Raw genomic sequence first — 13508 nt, forward strand, 5'->3', positions numbered from 1 at the left:
AGCTCTCTCATGAGACGACACAGAACCCCACCACGCGCGCACATGCACGCACGCACACACTCTTTCTCTCTTTCTCCATGTCTTTGTTTCTTTCCTTCTCTGGTAAGGGAGCTGTCTTCTCTCTGAACTTTTGTGTTTGTCAGGACCTGATGGAATGGCGGAGGGAGTGGGAGAGAGAGGGGTGGAGAGATAGAGAGGGGGGGGGTAGAATAGAGAGCATCCAGGATCTCTGTATTGTCCTCCCGCCTCCCTCTCACACACTCTCCTATCTCTCCCCTCTCTTTAATTTTGTCTACCTAATGTGCGCACACATGCAAACACACGCACGCACACACACACACACACACACATGCATGCGCGTGCACACTTGTTTGTCCGCCTGTCTCTCTGTGCCCTCCCAGGGATGGAGACAGCGGAATCGCTCTATAAACAGTTGTGAGGAGTGTGTGCGTGTGTATGTGTGTGCACGCGCGTGCATGTGTGTGCATACATGTGTGTGTGTGTGCGTGCGTGTGTTTGCGTGTCTGCGCACATTAGGTAGACAAAATGAAAGCAAGAGAGAGAGAGAAAGAAAGAGAGGGGGAAGGAGGGAGAGATAGGAGAGTGTGTGAGAGGGAGGCGGGAGGACAATACAGAGATCCTAGATGCTCTCTATTCTACCCCCTCTCTCTATCTCTCCCCACCCCCTCTCTTTTCTCTCCACCCCTCTCTCCCACTCCCTCCGTCATTCCATCAGGTCCTCACAAACACAGAAGTTCAGAGGGAAGACAGCTCCCCTACCAGAGAAGGAAAGATAGAAAGAAACGGAGAAAGAGAGAAACAGTGAGGGGAATAAAAAAAAGAAGTGGTATTAACAGTGGAGGACAAGTTTTGGAGGAGAGGAGAGCAAAGGGAGAGAGGGGTGGTTTGGGTGGGGGGTGGGTAGCGTACAAGGCTGCTCCGTCTGTCTCCTCCATCCCTCCKTCTCCGTCGCCGTGGGTTCACAGCTCTCCCTCTCCCTCCCCCCCTCCCTYGCTCCCTACCTCCCCCGCTCGCTGCTGCCGGGAGCCTCCGAGCTGCTGCGGCGGAGGTCGTCTCGGATGGAGTCGCCGAGAGACGTAGGAGGAGAGACGATGGAGCGTGGGGAGCGGCCGGAGCGGGCCGAGCCGCTGACCGATGCCGAGCGGGAGATCATCCAGAACACCTGGGTACACGTCTACGAGAACTGCGAGGACGTGGGCGTGTCGGTCCTCATAAGGTATGTGGTCAGGTGGGGGGGTCCTCATAGTGGTGGGGCTGTTGGTCTCCATAATGGTGGGGCTGTTGGTCTCCATAGTGGTGGGGCTGTTGGTCTCCATATTGGTGGGGCTGTTGGTCTCCATAATGGTGTGGCTGTTGGTCTCCATAATGGTGGGGCTGTTGGTCTCCATAGTGGTGGGGCTGTTGGTCTCCATAGTGGTGGGGCTGTTGGTCTCCATAATGGTGTGACTGTTGGTCTCCATAGTGATGGGGCTGGAGGTCTCCATAGTGATGGGGCTGGAGGTCCTCCTAAGGCACATATAGGGCTGATGGTCCTCATTGAGTATGTGGGGCTTAGAGTCCTCATAGTGTTGAGGCTGGTGGTCCTCATAAGGTACGTGGAGTATCAGGGGGTGCTCATAAGGTTTGTGTAGCTGGTGGGGCTGGATGGCATTGGGGGGGGGGGGGGGGGGGGCCGGTCCCCTCAGAGATGGGGCTGGGGGTCTGCAATTTTAGTGTACAATTAAAAAAGTACGTTCTCATGTACAGCATCTCATCAGGCATAGAAAAGTTTGGGCAAAAAAGTTGTGAGTGGAGGGTACATGGAGGGGTTAATGGGGACTAGACTCGACCAACATATAGACACAGGTTTCCACTGATGTTTACTGCAGCTGAGCACCGCTGGATGTGTGTTTTCCATAGATTTGTGCAGATTGGAGGGGGCTCATGCATTTCTATGAAAGCCCACAGCAGGCTCTGGAATAGGCAGGGAGATTGAGTCCCCACTGCACAGACCACACACACACACAGACAATTCTGCTCTCATTCACTCACTTCTGTCCTCATTAAAAAGCTATTCCTCAGAAGCCCTCTTCATTCTACAGACTATTTTTGTAAGACACTACAATTGAGAGAGAGCACATGTTTCTGCTTAAATGTCCCCCTGTCTGAGGCAGACATTCCTGTTCTAGCTGTTCAGTTGGTGCTTTACACCTATTTGACATCTTTTACCTGTCACATTTTCACTCTAAACTTGCACCACCAGTTTAGCAGGTACCTTTCTGTGGCACCTTGATGACTGCTTATTATTCTTTATTTATTGGAATTATAATATTACACGTTGTCTGTCACTTTGTTTGTACGTGTGTGTTGGTCTTAATGCTGAGGCTCTGCATCTGAATAAAGAGTCGCTGTCTGATTGAGCGGGGATGCGTTTGACTTTTGTCCCAGTGTTGTCCCAGTGTTGTCCCAGTGTTGTCTCAGTGTTGTCTCAGTGTTGTCTCAGTGTTGTCCCAGTGTTGTCCCATTGTTGTCCCAGTGTTGTCCCAGTGTTGTCTCAGTGTTGTCCCAGTGTTGTCCCAGTGTTGTCTCAGTGTTGTCTCAGTGTTGTCTCAGTGTTGTCTCAGTGTTGTCTCAGTGTTGTCTCAGTGTTGTCCCAGTGTTGTCCCAGTGTTGTCTCAGTGTTGTCCCAGTGTTGTCCCAGTGTTGTCTCAGTGTTGTCTCAGTGTTGTCCCAGTGTTGTCTTCAGGTGTTCCACATGGAACACCGAGAGGGCTCGTTAAAACGGACAGCGGGGCGCGCTAAGGCAGTGATGTGCTCTGATTTTGAGTCGGAGCGACAAGATAGTCCCGTAGGGAAAGCTCTGAGGCAGAGAGTGTGTAGAGTTATCTCTCTGTGTGTGTGTGTGTGTGTGCTGTGTGGTGTGTGTGTGTGGTTGTGGTTGTTGTGTGTGTGGTTGTGTGTGTGTGTGTGTGTGTGTGTGTGTTGGGTGTGGTGCGTGTGTGTGTGTCGTTTTATCTGTGGGTAACAGCAACAAGCTTTGGCACTTCACTGTCTCCCTCGACTTCTCCCTCTCGGTCTCTCTCTTCATTCTCCATATCTGTTCCTCTCTCTCCCTCACTTTCTTTCTCACTATCCGTCTCCCTCCTATTCTCTCTCGCTTTCCTGAGTCTCCCTCCCATTCTCTATTCCTTATGTCTCTTTCTTTCTGTCTATCTTTCATTTCTCTCTGTCCCTTGACAACAAGATCACAGGATATCTTGACATGTCATGTTTTGTCATTGATTATCATGTCTTGTCCCTGTGCTTCCCTTCTATTCGTTTCCCTCTGCTGGTCTTATTAGGTTATTTCCCTCTTTCTATCCCTCTCTCTCCCCCTCCCTCTCTTCCTCTCTCCCTCTCTCTCTCTATCGTTCCGTTCCTGCTCCCAGCTGTTCCTCATTCTCCTAACTACCTCATTTACTCTTTCACACCTGTCCCCTATTTTGCCCTCTGATTAGAGTCCCTATTTCTCCCTCTGTTTCCGCTTCTGTCCTGTCGGATCCTTGTTTGATGTTTGCTGTTCTGTGTCCTTGTTCCGCCCTGTCGTGTTTCCGCCTTCTTCAGATGCTCGTGTGAGCAGGTATCTATATCAGCTACGGCCTGCGCCTTCCCGAAGCGACCTGCAGTCTGTGGTCGCGTATCCAGTTGTTCCCCTCTACTGCCTAGAGGATTTCAGTTTTCCTGTTTGACTTTACCTGAGATTATATCCAGGATTATCGTTTTTGTTATAGACTGGAATAAAGACTCTGTTTCTGTTAAGTCGCTTTTGGGTCCTTATTCACCAGCATAACATGACATGCCCAGGCTTGAATGCTTGCTGGGTCTGATGATCCTACTGAGTGCAAAGCCTCCCGACTGCCCCTACAGTACCAGTTAAAAGTTTGGACACACCTCTAAGTGTTTTCTTTATTTTTGATGTTTCTACATTGTAGAATAATAGTGAAGACATCACAACTATGAAATAATACACATGGAATCATGTAGTAACCAAAAAAGTGTAAACAAATCAAAATATATTTTATATTGAGATTCTTCAAAAGTAGCCACCATTTGCCTTGATGACACCTTTGCACACTCTTGGCATTCTCTCAACCAGCTTCATGAGGTAGTCACCTGGAATGACTTTCAATTAACAGGTGTGCCTTGTTTAAAAGTTAATTTGTGGAATTTCTTTCCTTAATGCATTTGAGCCAATCAGTTGTGTTGTGACAAGGTAGGGGTGGTATACAGAAGATGGCCCTATTTGGTAAAAGACCAAGTTCATATTATGGCAAGAACACATCAAATAAGCAAAGAGAAACGACAGTCCATGATTACTTTAAGACCTGAAGGTCAGTCAATACGGAACATTTCAAGAACTTTTATTGCAAAAACCATCAAGCGCTATGATGAAACTGGCTCTCATGAGAACCGCCACAGGAAAGAAAAACCCAGAGTTACTTCTGCTGCAGAGGATAAGTTCATTAGAGTTACCAGCCTCAGAAATTGCATCCCAAATAAATCCTTCACAGAGTTCAAGTAACAGACACATCTCAACATCAGCTGTTCAGAGGAGACTGCCTGAATCAGGCCTTCATGGTCAAATTGCTGCAAAAAAAACTGTACTAAAGGACACCAACAAGAAGAATATACTTGCTTGGGCTAAGAAAAACGAGAAATCTGTCCTTTGGCCCGATGAGTCCAAATTTTTGATTTCTGGTTCCAACCGCTGTGTCTTTGTGAAACGCAGAGTAGGTGAACGGATGATCTCCGCATGTGTGGTTCCCACCGTAAAGCATGGAGGAGGAGGTGTGATGGTGTGGGGGTGCTTTGCTGGTGACACTCTCAGTGATTTATTTAAAATTCTGTGTGATCCCGCTCTCCATAGCCGACGTGAGTAAGACCTTTAAACAGGTCAACATAAACACGGCTGCTGGGCCAGACGGATTACCAGGACGTGTGCTGGTAGTTGGTGCTGACCAACTGGCAGGTGTCTTCACTGACATTTTCAACATGTCACTGATTGAGTCTGTAATACCAACATGTTTCAAGCAGACCACCATAGTCCCTGTGCCCAAGAACACAAAGGCAACCTTACTAAATGACTACAGACCCGTAGCACTCACGCCATGAAGTGCTTTGAAAGGCTGGTAATGGATCACATCAACACCATTATCCCAGAAACCCTAGACCCAGTCCAATTTGCATACCGCCCCAACAGATCCACAGATGATGCAATCTCTATTGCACTCCACACTGCCCTTTCCCACCTGGACAAAAGGAACACTTATGTGAGAATGCTATTCATTGACTACAGCTCAGCGTTCAACACCATAGTACCCTCAAAGCTCATCACTAAGCTAAGGATCCTGGGACTAAACACCTCCCTCTGCAACTGGATCCTGGACTTCCTGACGGGCTGCCCCCAGGTGGTGAGGGTAGGTAGCAACACATCTGCCACGCTGATCCTCAACACTGGAGCTCCCCAGGGGTGCGTGTTCAGTCCCCTCCCGTACTCCCTGTTCACCAACGACTGCACGGCCAGGTATGACTCCAACACCATCATTAAGTTTGCAGACGACACAACAGTGGTAGGCCTGATCACCGACAATGACGAGACAGCCTATAGGGAGGAGGCCAGAAACCTGGCCGGGTGGTGCCAGAATAACAACCTATCCCTCAACTTAACCAAGACTAAGGAGAGGATTGTGGACTACAGGAAAAGGAGGACCGAGCACACCCCCATTCTCATCGACAGGGCTGTAGTGGAGCAGGTTGAGAGCTTCAAGTTCCTTGGTGTCCACATCAACAACAAACTAAATCAAATCAAATCAAATGTATTTATATAGCCCTTCGTACATCAGCTGATATCTCAAAGTGCTGTACAGAAACCCAGCCTAAAACCACAAACAGCAAGCAATGCAGGTGTAGAAGCAACTAGAATGGTCCAAACACACCAAGACAGTTGTGAAGAGGGCATGACATAGTCTATTCTCCCTCAGGAAACTAAAAAGATTTGGCCTGAGATCCTCAAAAGGTTCTACAGCTGCAACATCGAGAGCATCCTGACTGTTGCATCACTGCCTGGTACGGCAATTGCTCGGCCTCCGACCGCAAGGCACTACAGAGGGTAGTGCGTACGGCCCAGTACATCACTGGGGCTAAGCTGCCTGCCATCCAGGACCTCTACACCAGGCGGTGTCAGAGGAAGGCCATAAAAATTGTCAAAGACCCCAGCCACCCCAGTCATAGACTATTCTCTCTACTACCGCATGGCAAGCGGTACCGGAATGCCAAGTTTAGGACAAAAAGGCTTCTTAACAGTTTTTATTCCCAAGCCAGAAGACTCCTGAACAGGTAATCAAATGGCTACCCGGACTATTTGCATTGTGTGCCCCCCCCCAACCCCTCTTTTTACGCTGCTGCTGCTCTCTGTTTATCATCTATGCATAGTCACTTTAACTATACATTCATGTACATACTACCTCAATTGGGCCGACCAACCAGTGCTCCCGCACATTGGCTAACCGGAGTATCTGCATTGTGTCCCGCCACCCACCACCCGTCAACCCCTCTTTTATGCTACTGCTACTCTCTGTTCATCATGTATGCATAGTCACTTTAACCATATCTACATGTACATACTACCTCAATCAGCCTGAATAACCGGTGTCTGTATGTAGACTTGCTACTTTTATAGCCTCGCTACTGTATATAGCCTCGCTACTGTTATTTTTCACTGTCTTTTTATTGTTGTTTTATTTCTTTACTTACCTATTGTTCACCTAATAATTTTTTTGCACTATTGGTTAGAGCCTGTAAATAAGCATTTCTGTAAATAAGAATACCTGTTGTATTCGGCGCACGTGACAAATACGATTTGATTTGAAAATTCAAAGCACACTTAATCAGCATAGCTACCACAGCATTCTGCAGCAATACGCCATCCCATCTGGTTTGCGTTTAGTGGGACTATCATTTGTTTTTCAACTGGACAATGACCCAACACACCTCAAGGCTGTGTAAGGGTTATTTGACCAAGACGGAGAGTTATGGAGTCCTGCATCAGATGACCTGGCCTCCATAATCACCCGACCTCAACCAATTGAGATGGTTTGGGATGAGTTGGACCACAGAGTGAAAGAAAAGCGCTCAGCATATGTGGGAGCTCCTTCAAGACTGTTGGAGAAGCATTCCCGGTGAAACTGGTTGAGAGAATGCCAAAAGTGTGCAAAGCTGTCATCAAGGCAAAGGGTGGCTACTTTGAAGAATCTAAAATCAAAAATATATTTTGATTTATTTAACACTTGTTTTGGTTACTACATCATTCCATATGTGTTATTTCATAGTTCTGATGTCTTCACTATTATTCTACAATGTAGAAAATAGTACAAATAAAGAAAAACCCTTGAATGAGTAGGTGTGTCCAGACTTTTGACTGGTACTGTATGTCACACTCCCTAACATCCCTCCGATTCAGGGAAACGGAGACATCACTGTACCCACTAATTGGCCTGCTCCTATTAACAAGCAGATGGCCCGAGTAAGCAGATCATCTGTGTGGAATGGATAATGGTCTAATAGCTATCCTGAAAGCACATTGAATGGATTGAGTGGATGGATACTGGGTCAAATCCTTCCACGGTTCGGTTGACTTCCATGGTTCGCCATGTGAATGCTTTGCTATTTGCATTTCTATCCTTCTGCTTGGATGGTTGGAAAGAATGGACAGTGACAATAGCCTAGGCTAATGTCGTCATCAATGCGCACAAATGCAATTTCACCCGTGAGGAGACCACCTCCGGCCATCTCGAGTACTGTAAAAAATGGCAGCTCAATGAAATCACCAAACATCGAACAATAGTATTAGGCAGTGACTGGATGCTTCTGATACTAGCATGATGGATATGGAGTTCTCCAAAGTGGTCCATCTTGAGGACCGAGGAGTCGAGACTTGATTTGATTCCATATAGTGCTTTGAATGACCATAAAGGGAAACCACCTCTCTGTGTCTGATGCTCGCTCAAGTTAGTCAAGGTGGTTTTTCTCAGTCCTCGAAAGCGTGTTGCCTTCCCGAAAAGAACCCTTCAAGACTAATTAGAATGTGACCAACAAGCCACTAATGGTGCTGCTTTGATGACTTCATTTAAATGCAGCGACAGGTTGGGGCAATTCAGTGTGAGAGCATCTCTGACACTCCAGACACTCCACTCTCACTCTCTGGTTCTGGTTGTGTTAGGGTTTCAAGACAAATGTTTTAACAGTCTTGCATTAATGAGATACGAGATGTAGAAATATACATGCAGATATAAAAGTGAATATACACTGTTTGTATATTTAACAGTATATTGCACAGTACTCTTGAACCTATAAAAGGGGTCCCTGAAGAGGATTGGCAAGGTATACGAAAAAAGTCCTTCATTTCTGACTTCTAAGAGAAAAAGTCCTTTCCTCACAAAGCTCTAAGGGACTTTCATGTTTATCTGCAAGGAACAACAAGCAAGTGTCCCTTGTTGTTTCAAAGACAAAGTGACGTAGCGACAGCTGGGAGAGCTTGGCTTGGGGACAGCTACAGGCAAGCAGGCGCCTCTTTAGCATAGCGTAGCTTGTCACAGGATCTGCGGGGATGCAGTGTAGTGTAGCGCTGCTGCCAGGGGCCAAACCTAACCAACGCTGAATAACTAAACCCTCGTACCCATTCAGCCGCACTAGTGTAAAGCACTTACATGAGTCAAATTGGGTCAGGGGTGAAACAAGACGAGAGTGTATGTGTGTTCCAAGTGTTCGTTTGTTTACATTGAAATCATGCTGTGCTTTCACCAGAAAGGGTGAGAACAGAGACAAAAATCAAAAAATACCCCCCGTATATCTCCTTGTACGCTTGCGGAAACCTCATTATAGTCTTATCGTCAAAAATGCACAGCCGCTAATTGAGGTGGCCTGATGTGGTCAGTCTTGGCGGTGGTGATGTACAAACTGTAGACCTCAATCAAAACAAAGCCGGGCCATTCCCATTCTCTCAGCTTACCTCTCATAGGGTGGTTGGACAATGGGCTTTACTGTGTGGCCCTAAAATAACTTGCAGTTCAAACTAGTCCATAGACGACACACACATCAGTCATAACACCTTCTGTGTGAAGTCCAGTAATCCTCAGAGAGGTGCTCTTCCTTTTGAACTTCCATTCTTTTCCGTTCAGGACAAGTGTGTCGTTCTGCAGGATATACCGTATCTGTGACTAGGGAGGGAAGGTCTTGACAAAAGCACTTGAGGACATGCCAGGCTCACATAGAGGCTGGTATCTACTGTCACTTTTGTGGATGACAAAGCAGTCACAGGACATAGAGTTTTTTTGCATCCTTTATCGCTGTGTATTGCAGGTTTTGTTCTGTGGCTCATAATCAATGCCGAAGCATTTAGGCAGAGGAAACCTCCTACGCACAGTCACCGCGGGTGAAATGCTCCGAGAGGAACATCGACTGCCAACAGTCTCGCTCCTCCGGTCCACAGCAGCACCTGCCTCTAATTACACTCAAAGAAACGTAACGATCTTAACGCTCCTCGCCTCAATCAGCACCACTTTACCGTTCCCGCCTGCCAATCACCCCGTGCTGCGTGTTGGTGGTGCCCCGAGCAGATTCTCCAAGGCTCCAAGTAGACACGTAGAAATCATGAGAAGTGAGCCGCACACTCCACTCGCAGGGCGTAAACACTTGAGTCGTAAGCCCAAGTCGTGACAAGTGTAAGTAAAGCCAATCACCGAGATGCAGATGAGGCTATGGTAAGAGGCTGATTACAACTCGAGGCACATTGTGCATTTCGGGTAGTTTTCATTAGCTCTAGGTCACACATTACAACGAGCAATAATGTCTCCGGAATTTATTCTGTAACGCATGTGACTTTATGGCCACAGGGCATCCGTTCAATGAGTAGATTCAGAAATCTTCGACCTTGAACGCTTCGATCAAATGTTCTGAAGCGTACATATTCCCCACTAGTACCGATTTCAGTCATTTCAGTCATTTCAGTGACTTTTGCCCAGGGTCTAAACTGACATTATTCATCCCTCATTTTTACACTGACATCATTTGATGGCCTGTAGGCATGTTGATATCTTCTGGGTTGCTCTGTGTGGATTATGAGGACATTTGAATAAGAATGTTATTGTCTAATTAGAATATCAATGTCCTGGAACATTTGAAACCAGCATGGATGTTATCCACATAAGTTGGGCTTGTACCATCATGGCTCGGTACTAACTCTAACCCTGACTCTTTTGTCCCCCAGTTTCTTGGACTTCCCCTGATATTGTTTGATTGCATGGTCGTTCTGTGGGTATTATGATATTATGAGTACACTAACTTCTACCCAGAGCCATAGATAAACCTTTTCACCAGAAGTTCCAGGAAAATCACAGAGTAAGAATGGTATTGCTCTTCTGTCCTCCAGGTTCTTTGTGAACTTCCCATCGGCCAAGCAGTACTTCAGCCAGTTTCAGGACATGGATGACCCAGAGGAGATGGAGCGCAGTGTCCAGCTGAAGCACCACGCCCGCCAGGTGATGGGCGCCATCAACAAGGTGGTGGAGAACCTCCACGACCCAGAAAAGGTGTCCTCTGTTCTTGCTCTGGTGGGCAAGGCGCATGCTGTCAAACACAAGGTGGAGCCTATGTATTTTAAGGTGAGGGCGTGGCTTGTCTGTGTTAATGGTCCGTAATGTCCCTCTGAAAGGTTTTGAGTGGAGAGGACTGAAGTTGCGTTGCTCTGTTTCAAGTTGAGGCCAACTGGAAAGGCTTTGAGGGCGCTTTTGTTAGATGAGATTGCTCTCCTCCATTTTTTCTCTCTTTTTTCATCTAGCAATTAGTATTTTTCTTTACATCTTGCCATCCTCTTCCTCTCACCTTTCTCCTCATTGTTTATCTCACTTTCTCCCTTCCTCCATCTCTCAGATCCTGTGTGGTGTACTGCTGGAGGTGTTCTCGGAGGACTTCCCAGAATTCTTCACGGCAGAAGTGCAAATGGTGTGGACCAAACTGATGGGGGCGGTGTACTGGCATGTGACGGGCGCCTACACAGAGGTTGGCTGGGTGCAACTCTCCAGCTCGGCAGTGTGAGGGGCGATAGCAGGGGAGTGCAGGGCTGTAACGGTCTGTACGGATCCTGAAGGGGAAGTTTGGTCTCTGTAATGCCCCTGTCCAAGAAAAATGAAGGGAACAGGGATGGAGGAAGGTGATTTTTAGGGCTGCGACTGTTCATAGAATATCTTGTTGTGTTCAACTTTTGGGGGAGTCTTTCCCTTCTCCCTGCTGACTCATTGTGTGTACTTTACTGTATAGCCCCTGAGGTGTTGTCTGTATAGCCCCTGAGTTGTTGTCTGTATAGCTCCTGGGATGTTGTCTGTATAGCGTACAGTAAGTGAGTGTGTGTATTCTCTTATGCCGTCATTCAACACTCATTGTAGTATCGTAAATCTTCAATGTTTTCAAGGGAACTAAGGGCTCCATTTTAGGGAGTTTTGTTGCTCACTGAAAGTATGCCACTTTGGATTCCCAAATACACCCTGTCTCTTTCCATGCCCATCTCATGCACTATACAAACACACCCATCTGCTATCACCCTGTCCATACGGCAAATGGCTATTTAAATGTATNGAGGTGTTGTCTGTATAGCTCCTGAGGTGTTTTCTATATAGCCCCTGCGGTGTTGTCTGTATAGCCCCAGAGGCGTTGTCTGTATAGCTCCTGAGGTGTTTTCTATATAGCCCCTGCGGTGTTGTCTGTATAGCCCCTGAGGTGTTGTCTGTATAGCCCCTGAGGTGTTGTCTGTATAGCCCCGGAAATATTGTCTGTATAGCCCCTGGGGTGTTGTCTGTATAGCGTACAGTAAGTGAGCGTGTGTATTCTCTATGCCCTCATCCAACACTCATTGTAGTATTGTAAATCTCCAATGTTTTCAAGGGAACTAAAGGCTCCATTTTAGGGAGTTTTGTTGCTTACTGAAAGTATGCCACTTTGGATTCCCAAACACACCCTGTCTCTTTCCATGCCCATCTCATGCACTATACAAACACACCCATCTGCTATCACCCTGTCCATACGGCAAATGGCTATTTAAATGTATAAACAGTTTCAAAGTGATGGGACAGAGCCACAGGCTGACAGACCACTGTTAAGGTGCCATCTCCTCTTCATAAGCATGCATGCACGAGCACACACACACACACACACACACACACATACACCACTCTGCCGACTTTGACCACCCATATGCTAATATTTACGGAGCATTTACTTGGTTTACATTTCCTCATTAAACTCTCCATTAAGGGTTTAAGAAACGGACTCCGGAGGTCTCTGGAAATACAACGGACCCTTTGAAGTAGCATCAGTGTATCTTTCACCTCTGAACCACTAGGGTAAGAAAAAAGATTCATATCGACCATATCTGATATACTAAGCACTCTACAACCCTACCAATAGGTCGAGACACTTTGGTACAGTTTAAACCATGTTGGGTTGGCATGTACAATACGATGCCACAAGTTCGAGCCCTGCTCCCGACTTTTCCTCTGAATACACTACAAATAGATTTTGAATGTCAGTTTAGATCCAATCTCCTCTGTGTCTCTGATGGTAACTCCTGCGCTCTGGTCCCTCTCGGCTTTGTCATTTACCATTAACGAGGAAGTAATGGGGCTCCGCTCTTCCTCTTCTGGTCGTTCATCAAACATCTCCCCTACTCTCTCATCCTTTCTTTCCTCTGGCCAAATGCTGAGAGAAAACGTCCCTCTATCTGCTTTGCTGCCATGGCTATTTGGCTAATAATATAATTCGACTCATATTCTACTGCCTTCTCCTTTGTTGTTCCTTTGGAGGCCAGCAGTAAAGTTACAAGATCAAGGATATACAGTAGGCTTATATGGCTGATAAATAACCGCCACAGGAAGTCGAGCTAATACAATATGACAAACTCATTCAGCAAGAGACCAGTGGCTGTAGATGAGAGGAAATGAGGTGGATTAAGTTGTTGTCTATAATAAATGATCTCTCCCATTACACCTACAGTACAACACACGCACCAGTCTCACACTGTTAGCAAAACATTTGACATCAGATCTCGAGTACAAGCCCGTTAGAGGTCAGGTTCCTCTGTTCCTCTGAGTAGCTCGGGGTGGAGGAGTATTTGTGTTGGGCGTGAGCCGCCCTGACAGGTTGTTTAAACACGTCATCCATAATTCACAAAATGGCTACATCATCTTTTTTTCTCCCTTCAGCAGTAAGCTCGTACCCTCCATCTGCAGAGTTTGTTGTTGTGAATTGTTTGTTTTTTTGCCAGTGAGTTTTAAAGCTTGGACTTTATATTTTTCTAAATATATAAAACGAAATAATTATCTGTATATGTATTTCGAATACTTTATATAACTATGATTATATACATTTGTTGACTGGGGGAGTGGGAGTGGTTTTGTGCTGTTTTAGCATGTTTGCACAGC

General features: G+C 46.6%; 1 protein-coding gene across 1 annotated transcript; it reads left to right on the forward strand.

The window, feature by feature from the left end:
• Positions 1-998: 998 nt before the first annotated feature.
• On the forward strand, positions 999-11227 carry cygb2 (cytoglobin 2). The gene is made up of 3 exons (XM_024014050.2): positions 999-1237; positions 10466-10697; positions 10966-11227. The coding sequence occupies exons 1-3, from the start codon at positions 1080-1082 to the stop codon at positions 11128-11130; spliced, it is 555 nt and encodes a 184-aa protein (XP_023869818.1). The 5' UTR covers positions 999-1079; the 3' UTR covers positions 11131-11227.
• Positions 11228-13508: the final 2281 nt, after the last annotated feature.

Source organism: Salvelinus sp. IW2-2015, linkage group LG21, assembly GCF_002910315.2.
Source record: "Salvelinus sp. IW2-2015 linkage group LG21, ASM291031v2, whole genome shotgun sequence".
Taxonomy (NCBI): Eukaryota; Metazoa; Chordata; class Actinopteri; order Salmoniformes; family Salmonidae; genus Salvelinus; species Salvelinus sp. IW2-2015.